Here is a 14,538-nt window from a genome sequence, read left to right as displayed (position 1 = left end):
TAGCTAAGTCCATGGAGCGTCCTTCCATCAGCCTAGCTAGACGGGAGCTTAGACTGGCATAGCTACAGCACTCGGGGGGGGCACTTTTCACCCCCTTGAGCGCCGGCCTATGTTGACTTTAGTTTAAGTGTAGACCAGGCTCCAGGCCTCTATCAAACTGGAAATCCTCATGCTCCACCAGCAAACTCTAGTGGGTTCCCCAAGATCAGAGGAGGGTGTATACCTCTGACATTAGGGCCCTAACACCCCTCCCTGATTCCCCAATCCCAGCCACTGGCCCCATGCCTGCCGGGAGCTCCCTTCGCAGCACCTGGATCAGCTGAAGTGGTTGCTGCTAATCCCCATGGTTGGGCTGCAGGAGGGGAGCCAGTTGCTTGCCCTGAGGCGAGAGGGACAGGGCCAAGGGGTATCTGTGACTCCCTGCTATGACTGAACTTCACTTTGGTAATCTCAGGGGTGAGGCTGGGTCTCTGAAGAATCTATTGAACCTTGGGGCATGCTGCAAACCTTGCTTGTCCCCTGGTGTTCTCGGAGGGGATTGAGTGGGGAGGTTTGATTTTGCTGGGTTGGATTGAGCCAGAGAGCCTGGGTCCCGTGTGGAGCCCAGAGAGGAGCGGAGCAGAGCGCCTGGGGACAGCACAGAGCCTTGGCTTTTATAAAATGAAATACATTAATCCAGGGCAAGGCCATTCTCGAGGCCTCATCGTGGAACTAAGCAGGGCTTTGGAGCTACGCTCCGGCTCCGCTCCAGGTCCAGGCAAAAACTTGCAGCTCCGCTGCTCTGGGCTCCACTCCAAAGCCCTGGAACTAAGTGCTGTCTCCCCCTGGCTGTGGTGCCACACCTGGGCAGGTATCTCAGCAGTGACAGTTGGCTTCTGGACCTGCTTCTGGAAATGCTCCTTTGGGTATTAATTTACAGAGGAAAACCAAAGGGGTCCCAAGTGGTGCTCCGGCAGGGGACATGAGTGAGAAACAAGTTCAGGGAGTCTACAGCGTGTCTTTGTCATGGGCTCTTAGCAGCCCAGAATCTGTTCTCTTGGGCCTCTCGTCCGGCCGCACCTCAGAGCATGGCACATCTGTGAGATAGCGCAGCCACCGCTGTGCACGGGACGCCAGTGCTCATGCAGCCTTTGGCAGAGTCGGGATCATGGCCAGGACACTGGGCTCGTCCCTTACAACGTTTAGATAGTGCCCGTGGAGTCTCCTGCTTCCGTGTCAACAGCTAGTGGCTCCGATGTCAGTGACAGAGCACCTCGCACTAGAGCACTTACCTTCCTGGGCATGGGCATTGCGCCGCAGCGCTAACACTGGCAGTAGGCCCAAGGCCAGGGTCGGCTTTGAGCTTCCAGCTTCTAGGCCAGAGGCAGAAATGCCTGTTGCTTGGCTCGGGGGTTAGCAACAGCCAGAGCCTTCTCCCAAGCCTGAGCCTGCCCTGGAACTTGAGACTTCCGGGTGGGTGCTCAGGCACTGCCGCTTGCAGGCTGCACTCTCCTACCCGAGAGCAGACCAGGCCTGGCTCGGCCACGTGCAGTTACCGGTTCCAAAAGCCATTCTCGTAAGGCGGTGCACAAGCCGTTTCGGGAGCCGGCTGACAGTTTTTGTTATACGCTGTTGTATTTACATTTAAAATGAGTTATTTACAGCGAGAGTGTAAGTGGTGTGTTTGGACACCTGGTATTTGCAAAAGACGTGATCTTTACGATTGCTTTTCAAGTGGAAATGAGAAGGAGCAGCGCCTGCTGTTGTCTCCTCACATCTGCATGTGTCGTCTGATTAGGGTAACACCGATCTGATCTGAGCTTTCATATTCAGCATGTCTGATTTTGTATTGGCATGTCCTCATGACTTGCTGAAGTCTAACGAGGCGGGGAGCCGGAGAGGGAAAACGGCGTGGAAGTGCCGGTGCAGTAACTGGGAAGTGGTTGAACTGAGAAACGTTCGCTTGGAAAGGCGCTTTGTGTGGGGTTTGCCTGCGAGGCGTTCTGTGCTGAGAGCCTGTCGGCCAGCAATCCCAGGGCAGTTCCTGAGGTGCCTTGTGAGATACAGCCCAGGCCTGCAGACTCTCCCGCACACTGATGTGGGTGGGGCTCGTGACGCAAGCGCAGGAGTGGGCTCACTCCTGGCAGTGCAGATTCTTACTCATCGACAGAACGTGCAGCGGGGGTTGAGCGGCCAGCCTGACCCTAATTATGGTTTTCCTGGAATTGCACCATTAGAAGGAAGTAACATCAGTTCCGCAGCTGACTGTAGCCCTGCTACAGCCATCTCTGCATTCGGCTCCTGCAAGTTCCTTCTAGCTAGTTAACAATTACACAGAGCGGCCCTGGCTGTGGAAAGCAGGGTCTGTCCTTTTCTTAAAGGTTCAGGAACCTCCGTGGGAGGCCGCCTCAGTAGGGCTTTCTTAGGCAGCAGCGGTCAGACTGCCCCTCTCCCAAGCTCTGCTAGGTTAAGGCTCAGTCTGCATTGCAGAGAGTTGCTAGTGCTGAGATGCAGAGGCTGGGGGCAGGTGACGCCAGACACGCAGGCGGCCTGACCGTTTTAGATCACAGAGTACTAGAGAAAAGCCAGGATTGGTAACTTTTAGTAACAGATTTTCAACCCTATCGCCTTTATCTTTCCCCTTTGCCTCTGTCCCTACCCCCATTACCCGGAGTGGAGGAACCCAGTGTAAACGTGCCTCGGTGGGTCATGACTGAGAATGTCAATGTCAGGACGCCCTGCTGAGAAATAGGGCAAACACAACCCAAAACTGGTCGTGGTTCTTTTATAAGATATACCAAAGCAGCCACGAAAGTAACTCCCTGACACAAAATTGTTGCAGGAAGTGGTGCATTACTGAATGCATCATAGGAATTTCCCATTCTTGGTTCTGTATTATTATAGCTTCTAACCCAGTATTAGAAGTAGCAGTGTATAACCAAAATGGTTTATTAAAATCATGTTTAACAATATTGTTGAATCCCTTTACAAACCCAAGGTAAAACTTGGTTAGAACAATAGTGGATTGGATCTGCTCTTGCAACATAATTCCTGTATGTTTCATGTGATCTTGCCAAGAGCTAAAGAAAATAGCTAATTTATTTATACAAGCTCTGGCAAATGTTTGGAAACCAATTAACAACAGGTCAATGTAGATATTAATGTTCTTTATAGTGTAGGAATCTTGGCATTTAGACATGAAAGCAATATGGTAGTGTGCCTCAGTTTCCCTTCTTATACAGCACATTAGGTCTGCAATGTCTTTTCTTCTGTGTACCGTTTCAAGATTAGTTCTAGGCATTAACTGTGAAATATCAGTATCCCAAGGTCTTTTAACATAAAGTGGGCTTCTATGTATCACTCTTAACATGTTTAAGGGGTTTTCCCAAAGATTAGGCGCATTGTACATTTGTACAGTTCTCGGTATTAGCAACACACAAGTGACCAGAGTTAACATTAGCATTAAGATTCATTGTGGGTGTCCATTACAATCGTGTGTGTCATGCCATGCCTTTGGCTCACTACCACTGGGGTTTGGGTATTTTAGGGTTAACCTGCGCCTTTCATTAGCATGAGAAACGTTTCCCCTTTCTTCCTTTTCCAGAGGGTCAAAAGGGAGCTCTTTTGCTTAACAGAATCCATTGGTTGGCTCCGTGTGTCCTCTTTGCTACCAACTATGGACAAGTCTTTCACTCTCCCCCCCTCCCCCCAGTCAGGTAATTTGCATCAACACAGAAACTAGCTTGTTTACTAGTTTTCAGATCCTTAACTGTTACCAATTCCGAGGCTGGACTCTGTCTTAAAGAGATACCGTCCATTTTCACTAACATGTTAGACTCAAGGTTCTTTGGTCCTTCCATAACCAACCTCTGCTTCCACATGGCATCAGGTGTCAAGTCCACTAAGAGACTACAAGACATATCCAAAGTGTCTAGAGATGAGAGTTTCACGGCCATTTTCACTCCATCTGAAACCTTCTCAAAGCTATACACACTGGGTCTTTCTAAAGCAAAATCAGTGGATCTATACATCTCAGAAAGACACTGGCAGTTAGGAACTGGAACAAGTCTCCAAAACAAACTGTTGCTTTCTCTATACAGTGATTCACCCTGAGTTAACTCAATCAAATCACTTCCACACCCATCTGTTGCAGCAAACTGCTTGCAAAAACTACCCTGAAGATTTTTCTCTTCCGGAATCTTTCTAAGCAACAGTCCATTTTTCACAGAAATTCTGCCCTTCCCCTTTTCACCCAGGGCTTGCTGTAAAGGAACATTTCCCTGAGCCACAACAGACTCTTTCTGGGTTTCACCACTGGGCCATTAGGAGGATTTTTACAAAAACCCCTTTCAGGTAAACTGCTAGACTTGATAGTCACAAGATTAGAAGCATTCTCCTTCCTTGTTACAAGTTTCCACACTGTCAGTAGATAACACAGTCAAATTACCTTCATGCTTTCCTCATGCCCTGGTTATATCATCACCCCGATTGGACAAGGTTGTCATATCTTTACACAGCAACACACTAGCAATAGGCAAAATAGAAGCACCAGAATCGCTTGGTCTCTGGGAGCTATTCATGACATTAACTGGATGATCCCTATCAGACATAAATGTAAGAACATTCCCTTCCAGGGCTTTAGTTAAATACAGATCCAACTCTGGATCATAGGCTGACAGGCTTCTTCTGTCTCCTCCACAGACAAAAGACTGGAGGTACACTCTCCTTCCTGAGGCACACTGCTATTTGCAACAGACAAACAATTCGAGACAGTTTTTCCTTCAACAGATAAACTGTTGCTTTCCACGAACAGTGGCTTATCACACTAAACTACTTAAGCACATCACTTTTACCTGTGTCAGGCTTACTTTCCCAAGCTTTATTAGCCAACAATCCATCACCCACAAAAAATCTACCCTTTTCTTCCTCAATTAGGGCATTAACCTGACCATCAACTTTAATCTGCTCTAGAGAAACATTTCCCTGAGCCTTATCTAACGCCAGATTCACTGCTGAGATACTAGACAGACATTTAGAAACTTCATTCACAGACAAACCGCTCTTTTCCACCTTCCCCAGGTTAGAGACACCCTCTTCCTGGTCATAGCAAGATGGGTTAAACACAGACAACTGCTCAGAGTCATACAACAAACCAACATTGTTAAAACTGGACTTTCAAGATGATACAGTTTCTGCTGTTCTTCCATTGCCTTTTTGACTTGGAGCCTAAGTCTGGCAACCCTCTCCTCAGCAGCCCGCCGTTCCATGTGCCTTGCACGGGCTTCTTTCGCTCTCTCTGCAGCTTCTCTCTCTCTTGGAGCGGCTTTTTTCTTGATTTCAGCAATTTTCTGTTCATGTTCAAGACACCGGCTCTCTCTCAGGGCTTGCAGTTTCATTGCTTCTGCTGATGCCATCTGACTCGTGGTCACTGATCTTTAACCTTTCAAACTCTCCATATCAAATGTTAGTAGTGTGAGGTTCTGACCCAAAGCTTAATTGACCTGGTTCTGTGGATCCTGCCGACTACGCCACTGTGTCGTGCCTTAGTGGGTCATAACCGAGAATGCCAAACTCAGGACGCACTGCTGAGAAACAGGGCAAACACAACCCAGAACTGGTGGTGGTTCTTTTATAAGATATACCAAAGCAGCCACAAAAGTAAACTCTCGTTTCACCACACTGGCTAACAAGAAAATGTAAAGGCAGTTTCCGCAGTCATTCCAGTTCTTATATCATCACCAAAAAACTGGAGTCAGAGATGAGTGGTTCGTTACAACCAGTCTCATCAAATAATAGGTTCTTCTGATCCCAAAGGACCAGCCACACACTCAGATCAATATATAACTTAGATCTTATCCCGAAATCACTCTGTTGCCAATCCTTCGATATCTAAAATCTAAAGGTTTATTCATAAAAAGAAAGGTGAGAGTTAAAATTGGTTAAAGGAATCAATTGCAGTATCTCCTCACTTAAAGTCGTCCTGGTTAACGTTTCGTTGTTGCGTTGCTGAGCAATTAGAGAACAGGCTTGTTTAAAGTTGTGCAATGCTCCCTTCTAACGTCATTTGGCAGCTGCCTGCTTTGTCTACTGCTTGCAGGAAGAGCAGCCCGTTGCAGCTAGCTGGTGGGGGCTTGGAACCAGGGTGGACCGGCAGCCCCCCATCAGCTCCCCACTCCCCTAAGTTCCCTGTGCGGCAGCCGCCCAGCAGGCTAGCAATTGCCGGCAGTTCAGCTGTCCCTCTCCCCACTGTCATGTGCTGTTCCTGCCCTCTGCCTTGGAGCTGCTCCCTGAGACGCCTGCTTGCTGTGCGGGGGGGAGGGGCAATGTCAGGGTGTCCCCCCTGCTCCTGCCCCCCACTTACCCCATCTCCATAGAGCGGAGGGGGGGGAGGGAACGACAATACGACAGGGCTCAGGATGGAGGGAGCTTGCTGGCAGCAGCTGCTGTCTCAACTTGTTTCAGAGTAGCAGCCGTGTTAGTCTGTATCCGCAAAAAGAAGAACAGGAGTACTTGTGGCACCTTAGAGACTAACAAATTTATTAGAGCATAAGCTTTCGTGGACGCATCCGAAGAAGTGGGCTGTAGTCCACGAAAGCTTATGCTCTAATAAATTTGTTAGTCTCTAAGGTGCCACAAGTACTCCTGTTCTTCTTTTTGTCTCAACTTGCTGATCTACTTAAAAAGGCAATGTACTTAGAGTGGGGTCAGCGTACTTAAAGGGGCAATGTGCATCTCTCTCACACACACGGTGTGTGTCTCTCTCTGCCATGCTGTCTCCCCTCCCTCCATTCATGCTGCCTTGTAGAGCGTGAGGCTACATTAACAACAATGTGTTAACTCTTGAGGGCTCAGCCGCGTAATAGTTTCTCATTTAGTGATAAGGCACTCCCTGGAAATATCCCACCCTCTGACTTCACCACCTCAACCAAGCTTCACAATCAGCATTGCTGTGTGCAATATTAAATTGTTTGTTTAAAACTTATTACTCTGTGTGTGTGTGTGTGAGTGTGTGTGTGAGTGTGTGTGTGTGTATATATATATATAAATAAAAAATATAGTCTTTTGTCTAGTGAAAAAAATGTCCCTGGAACCCCCCCATTTACATTAATCTTATGGGAAAATTGGATTCGCTTAACATCGTTTTGCTTAAAGTCGCATTTTTCAGGAACGTAACTACAACGTTAAGCGAGGAGTTACTGTACATACAGTAATGGCAAAGTTCTTGGTTCAGGCTTGTAGCAGCGATGGAATAAACTGCAGGTTCAAATCAAGTCTCTGGAACATCCCCAGCTGGGATGGGTCATTCAGTCCTTTGTTCAGAGCTTCAGTTTGTAGCAAGGTCCCTCCAGAGGCAAGAAGCAGGACTGAAGACAAAATGGAGATGATGCTGCTGCCTTTTATAGTCCTTTTGCCATGTGGCCTGTGCTTCCTTTGTTCCGACCACAAGCTGCCCAGCACATGGCTTGGAAGCCTTAGAGTTCTGCGTAGGCAAGTCCCTGCATGTCTTGCTGAGTCACAAGGAGTATCTGCCTTCTCTCAATGGGTCAGTTGTATTAGCTGATGGTCCTTAATGGGCCATCAGTGCTGATGCCAAACTGTCTGGGGGTGTCACCCAGAAGCATAGCACAAGTTTGAAATGCAGACATATCTATACCTCATAATACAAAGGTGATACAAACATATAAACAAGATGATCATATCTAGCAAATTATGACATTTTTGTAAAAAGAACAGGAGTACTTGTGGCACCTTAGAGACTAACAAATTTATTAGAGCATAAGCTTTCGTGGGCTACAGCACACTTCTTCGGAGTGGATTTTAGCCCACGAAAGCTTATGCTCTAATAAATGTGTTAGTCTCTAAGGTGCCACAAGTACTCCTGTTCTTTTTGCGGATACAGACTAACACGGCTGCTACTCTGAAACCTGACATTTTTGTAGATATCTTCCATGGCAGATCTGGCTGTGACCGGTGTCCCCGGGGGGGGGGGGGGGCAGCTGTGGTCACTCCATTAGGGTGAACTGCAAAGAATGGGGCAGACAATCCCCAGAAAGCTGGTGGCTATTCCAGTACTTAGAACTTCACATACAAAAATGATCCATGCGCACAGAGAGCAGAATCCTAACCTTGTCTTAGACACCTCACTCGACAACCTTCGTACAATATTTGCTGCAAATATATACCGGTGGTTGCAACAATGATCCATATGGTCGTATTCTAATCAGATAACGTCACACCTGGCCCTTGCTCTGAGCTCACCCACTGGGAGGGTGGGAGCCTCCCTTCATCAGGGTCCCAGCCGTGCGGCTTGTGCTGTGCTGGGCCATGGCTAGGGACTGATGAGCCCGTGTCACATGTTGAACTCTTGCTTTGCCACGCAGTTTTTCATGCGTCTCGCTGGGTTTGCTTCCTGGCATTCTTGGGGGCTCAGTTAGGGATGCTTTACGTTTTACCCAGCGATGCGTAGCGGCAGCACAGGTGATCCTTGCCTTCAGTGGAATGGCTGGCTGTCCAGGGACGCCTCATGGTGATTCGGCAGGACAGGTTGCCTTTGGAACAAGCATTTGATAGTAGTGCGGTGGTGTCCGCTCATGCAGTGAGCTAGTCAGTGCAGTTACTAGATCTGACTTGTACTGTGGGAATGAATGTGTCTGAGCAATGCAGCAGCTGCAGGAGGGTAAGTAACTGCAAGACAGCCAGGCGCTCTAGGGTAGGCATGAAGAATGAAACAGCAAGAGCTGTTCGGCTGATTTCTTGTCCCCTTCCTCAGGCGGGTGGAGATGAAGAAGCTGGGAACACCGTCTCTGAATGCAGCCCGTCAGCTGATGACAGTGTGTCGTGCCCGCTGTGTGATCGAGGGTTTCCAGCCACCGAGATTGAGCTGCACGCCATGTGCTGTAACGGCATCGGGGGACAGGATGCAAACGAAGGCGTTCCAGGTCTGCTAAGCACTTGGTCTCGTGCCTGGGTCCTGTGAGTGTGCGTGTGATTTCCCTCTCCTGCCCCAACAGCCTTGTGTGCTGGGGGTCTCAGCACCCCTCCGACTCTTGGCTACAGAGAGTGTAGCAAACACTCTCTTGCTGAGGCCCGCTGAGAGGTGTGTGAGAGACCTCCTCCCCTCTGCCTGGTTCCACCTGCCCCGGAGGGCGCGCTGAGCCCGGTGGCTTTCCAGCACTCATTGCACTGTCAAGTCTTAGAATTTCCTTGTAGTCAGTGTGTTACTTATCAGTCCATGTGACCATCGCTCCAGGTTCCAGCCCTGGCCGTCTCCTGCTGGCCCACAATGCAGGACCCCTCTAGGACCATACCACGCACCTCAGCTAGGACAATCCCAGGCCCACGGAGCAGAGAGAAGGAGGGAGCCCTTCAGCACGCAGTCTCAGCCAGGATTGTGTGTGTGTGGCACAGCATGGAGCACACAGCCTGCACTGAGAGTGTCCAACACATGGTGAGCTGTGGCGCCAAGTGCTGTGCAGAACAGATTGACTTGGTGAGAGGGAATATACATAGATCCCAAGGCCAGGCCAGACCATTGTGATCATCTAGTCTGACCTCCTGCGTGGCACAGCCCAGAGACCTGCCCCACAATAATCTCTAGGGCAGAGCTGTTAGACAAACAGCCAATCTGGAGTTAACAATTGCCAGGGATGGGGAATCCGCCACCACCCTGGTAAGTTGTTCCAGTGGTTAGTTTCCCTCACTGTCAATTTTTTTTGTCTTATTTCCAGTCTGAATTCATCTGGCTTCAGCTTCCAGCCACTGGATCGGGTCAGACCTTTCTCTGTGGGACAGAAGGGCCCATTATTAAGTATTTGTTCCCCATGTAGTTATTGATAGACTGGAATCAACTCACCCCGCAACTCTCTCTTTAAGTTAAATAGATGGAGCTCCTCAAGTCTGTCACTACAAGGCAGGTTTCTAATCCTTCAATCATTTTCGTGGCTCTTCTCTGACCCCTCCCCAATTTACCAACATCCTTCTTGAACAGTAGGCGCCAGAACTGGGCACAGGGTTGCACCAGTGCTGAATACAGAGGGAAAACCACCTCTCTGCTCCTACTCGAGATCCCAGGATCGCATTAGGTCTTTTGGCCACCATGTCACACTGGGAGCTCATGTCCGTCTGATTAGCCATCACGACTCCCAATTCTTTGTCAGAGTTGCTGCTTCCCAGCAGACTAGAGCCCAAGCTCTGGAACCCTGTCGGGGGAGGTCCCAGAGCCTGGGCTCCAGCCTCAGCCCCAACGTCCATCCATCAATGTTTAGCCCTGCAGCCCAAGCCCTGCGAGCTTGAGTCAGCTGACGTGGGCCAGCTGTGGCCATGCCGCAGGGCTTTTATTCCAGTGTAGACGTACCCTTAGTGTACGCCCAGGGTTCACACTCAGGCTCTTGCCTACCCCGCCTTCCATCTCCACACAAGTCGCACTAACCCAGGGCTCAGACCCAGGGTGGAGGGTCCAAGCCTGAGTCCAGCTGGGATCTACATTCAAGCCCTGTTGCTTTGCAGTGGAGACGCAGCCCCACTGGACTTGTGCCCTGGGAGTTGGCAAAAAGTATCCCACAATCCCACAGGCCAACTTCCTTTGTCCTGTGGCCAGTCAGGTTTGGTGGCCGGTCTCGTTCTCCCACACTGCACCTCAAGCTGAGGGCTAGAGTGGCCACATTTTGGGAGGGCGCAAAGAAGCCTGGTGTTTGGACTTGGGCTCGCATAATGCAGTGTAGACGCTGGGACCCAGGGTTCAACAGTTCCTGACCTGGGGTTATAAATGAGTGTAGATGCTCAAGCCCTAGGCTAACAAACTCCGGGTCTACAAACCCTGGGCTTACAGTGCAGTGTAGACAGCCCCTTAGGACTTGTCTCCATGGGGCAATTGACTAAAACGGTTCCCTGTGCGGACTGTATTCCAGAGTCCTGCTTCTGCTTTCCTGGGTGCTTGTTTCTGAGTGAATTCAGCAGGGCTTGAAGAGTTTGTTCTAAGCCCTAGACGCTGCGCCAGGACGGGGAGTGGTGGGCTCCTCGCTGCTGGTGTAATGAACGTTCCTGACCCCCGTGCTCAGCCCTAGTGAATGTGTGTGTCCCCCACCCCCAGGCACAAGCGCTAAAGGGCTGGTGAGTTGGGAATGAGAACTGAAGGACTCTGAAGGAGTTCCCACGTTCTGCCTTGGGTCACTGCCCTCTGCTGTGCTCTGCGGCTGCGACCACAAACATACCCAGCTCAGTATTCGGGAAGAAAGCCTAGAATTTTACCAGATACCACAGCTGTGGACTAACCTCCCATTCCATTCTGGCCCAGCCTTCCTGTTCCACAGTGAGTGACAGGAGAGCAGGAGACGCCATATGCCCCTCCCACACCTCATGTGCAACTGACACCCCATCATCGGTTTCCAGAGCACCAGCAGCAGTGCTGATACTGTACAAAGCTCCCAACACCAAGAGAAGTGGCACTGATGCAGCAAAAAGAGTAACACAACTGGGGCAGGGAAAAGCTTCATCACTTCTGAGACGGGCCAACATGCTAGAGAATCTTTCCATTAATAGGATCTGCACAAAAATAGCCTGCTGGTAATGGGACTAGACAGCTTGGGGTGGAGAGATGCAGCCTGAACAGACACAAGCCTTGTGCAAAAGGCAGGAAGCGTCGTCATGCACCGATGGCACTTCACACCTGCCGAGTGTCAGGCATGCAGTTATTGAGGCTCTCTACACGCTGGTGAGAGAGACTCACAGGCGGACAGACAAGGGACCTGCCCCAAGCCATGCAGCAAGCCCTGGCTCCCATTCCTGTGCACTGACTACGACCTGCCTTGCCTGGCCAGTGGTGATGGGGACAAGGGCAAACGTGGAATCGGGAGCGCTGGAGCCTCGCCCAGGCAGGACGCACCCATGCCCGGCTGTCCTGACACGGAGCTGATGGAGACAGGTCCATTCTCAGACATGCTGTGCATTGCGGAACATTTCACACGAGAGTGGCACGGCCCGGGAGAGGTGTGCTGGGACAGGGCTCTGTCTTTGGGGTGAGCCCAGGCCCCCAGGTGTGCTCTCTTTCTGGCGGGTCTCTTCGGAAAAGCCTCTCAAGGGATGGGGGGAGGGGGAGTTTGGAACCATAGCTGGCTCGTGTGCGTGTGGTGGAGTCGATCAGCAATGCTGGCCATGTTTCTCCATTCCTCCTGCTGCTCTCGGCAGCACAGCTGGGTCTTCCCGCGTGATCCCAAAGATTTCTAACAGGCCTGCCGTGCCAGATGTGCTCACTGCTTTTGGAAAAAATAGAACTGATTAACACCTGAGCGAGTGCACACGGCGTCCTGAGACGGCGTTAAAGGAATATTAACAGCTGCACCCCCATGGAGAGAGTTGCTCTCGCCATGCTGAGTTAGGAGGGCTCTGGGATCGGTACCAGGACACGGATAGGCCACTAGTTCACCCCTAGTCCAGGCGAGGGGCGAACAAGGAGTCCCTGCCGTGGGCTGTTGCCCAGTGGTTCATTTCTCCACCACAAGCATCTCTGCCTCACTCCTGGGAGCTCCCAGGAGGCTGCCCGGCTGCGTGTTGGGTGGTGCCGAAGGCAGCCGCCAGCTCTAGTCACTGACTGGCCTGCTGGGCCAGCACCGAGGAGAAAAGAAAATCAAGGCTTGCTTCAGACCTGGGCTGTGCTCCGGATTCAGGCGCTGAGCTCTGTGATAACAGACGTTCGCAAACAGCAAGAGGTGGCCGGTGCCTGTATCCTGGAGTCAGGCCTTTCTTCTCAGGAGCCGAGCTAATCCCGGAAGCTCCGATGCCAGGCTGGAAAGCAGCTCTTGTGCACTTTGTCCCCGTAGCCAGATTGCCCGGGAGTACTTACAGCAATATCTGTTTATGAGGTGGAAACTCAAACATCCCTACCGGAGCCGGCCGAGCTATCGGAAACACTCCCTCAGGATTTGAGCGGGTGGCATGTCAGCAGGAATCTGCTGAGAGCAATTCAACCGAAAGAGACAAACACGTTGAAATTCTCCCTGCAGATGCCTGGAGAGCAGGTCTGCGGCACTGCTTGTTGGCTTCACTCATCAGAACACGAGTCTGGAAGAGGCTGCAGCAGCCTCTGGCAGTCTGGGGTGGGGGAGCCCTTTCCTTCGCCCAGCGCCTATAGAGCCCTTTCCCCCGAGATCTCACAGCACCTGACTGGGGCTCGGTACCCCCCACGTGTCACACATGGGCACAGAGCGAGGCAGTGACTTGAGATTTACTATGCATCTCCGGGAGTCTGACCCAGCCATCCCAGCCCTCACCCAGGGGAGGGGACTGGAACTTTCTTGGAAGTGAGTCACAGTCCTGGCGGGAGGGGCTCACCGGACCCACCCTCTGACCAGTCCGCTCTTCTCTCTGCCCGGTCCTTGACCTGGGTACACGGGGGAGCAGTGCTGCAGCTGGCTTTATCAGGTTGTAGGCCGCTGGGAACTTTAGTTAAACCGCAAACTTGGCCCGAAGCCCCTTCCCAGGTTGGTTGGCTTCAGGAAGGATGGCAAACTCCCAGGACCCCGGCAGGACCAATCTGAGTTGTCCAGTTGCCAATTTTGCAGCCCATCAGCATCCCAGTGCTCCTTTTGCCTTTCCCATCACACATCCCACTGCTGCCAGGCAGCACCGGAGTTTGCCCCACGTCCCATCCCAGGTGCTTTCCAAGCCCCCGAACGCTGTCAGGAAGGGAGAAGTCACCCAGCAACTGGGTAACTTTCTGTTTGTGTCTTAAGCGCTCACTCAGCGACGGAGAGAAACAAGGAGTAGAGCTGGCAGAGGCAGAGACGTCCCGACACCCGCAGCCCTTGACAAGTAAGTAGGTATGCTGGCTTTGGAGAGCTTGTGTCTGTGCAGCCCATCCCCTAGCCCATCTCTATTCCTGCATGTTCCTTGTAGCAACGTCCCCGTGATCTGGGTTCTTCTCTTGGGGCCCAGCACTGTGATGTCTGGTATCTGGGGGTCCTCAGATGAGCACAAAAGAAATCTGTTTCTTTTCCTACTCTTAGCTGCATTCAGCTGATCTCAGCCAGCTCGCCATGCGGTTCGGAAGTGTGTGTGTGTGTGGGGGGGGGGGGGGTCAGGTGGGCCCAGGCAGGCACTTTGCTGAGTGCAGGAGCCTGTGGGAAGGAGCGGGGAGGTGGGAAGGCTGACAGGATGGCACCTGGAGTGATGACCTTAATTCACTTAGACTTCCAGAGTCACAGTGGTTTTGCTGAATCTCTCCCTGTGCAGCCCCACCTCCTCCCTCCCACACAGAGCCTCCGAAGACAGTACAATCCTGCTGGGGAAGCTATTCTGCCGTTACAAACAGTGGATGGCAACATCACTAATGGAATTAGGCTAATTACAGAGAGGACAGCTTCTGTTTAGACACATTCTCTGGTAATCAGCACTGCCTGGAAGGAGCATCGGAGAAGAACCCGCTGCGTGGAGCATGCTGGGGGCTCTCCATGCGCGTACTGGAGAGCGTGGGGCCTCCGGTAACCGAGACACCTCTCCTGAACAGCGACTGCTGTATCCACTGCTCTGCCCAGCTCACCCCTGCCAGCCCAGCGCTGGCCTGCA

The 14,538-nt window shown here is 51.4% G+C and overlaps 1 protein-coding gene across 22 annotated transcripts in view; it reads left to right on the top strand.

Annotated features, from left to right (window-relative positions):
- The window catches only part of UIMC1 (ubiquitin interaction motif containing 1), a 65,647-nt gene that overhangs the window by 47,431 nt on the left and 3,678 nt on the right, over positions 1 to 14,538 (top strand). For 10 of the 22 annotated variants that reach the window (XM_065555200.1, XM_065555197.1, XM_005282269.5 and 7 more), the window contains 2 exons: positions 8,750 to 8,918; positions 13,707 to 13,785. In XM_065555200.1, the coding sequence (XP_065411272.1) occupies positions 8,750 to 8,918; positions 13,707 to 13,785 (248 nt within the window). Of the gene's footprint in view, positions 1 to 8,749; positions 8,953 to 9,707; positions 13,794 to 14,205; positions 14,454 to 14,538 lie in introns of those variants that run through there. The other 12 variants (XR_010589958.1, XM_042844320.2, XR_006173020.2 and 9 more) reach the window with 11 other exon arrangements.

Source organism: Chrysemys picta, chromosome 8, assembly GCF_011386835.1.
Source record: "Chrysemys picta bellii isolate R12L10 chromosome 8, ASM1138683v2, whole genome shotgun sequence".
In the NCBI taxonomy this organism is placed as follows: domain Eukaryota; kingdom Metazoa; phylum Chordata; order Testudines; family Emydidae; genus Chrysemys; species Chrysemys picta.
The sequence above is the reverse complement of the archived record's forward strand: the minus strand, read 5'-3'. Positions and strand labels throughout refer to the sequence as shown.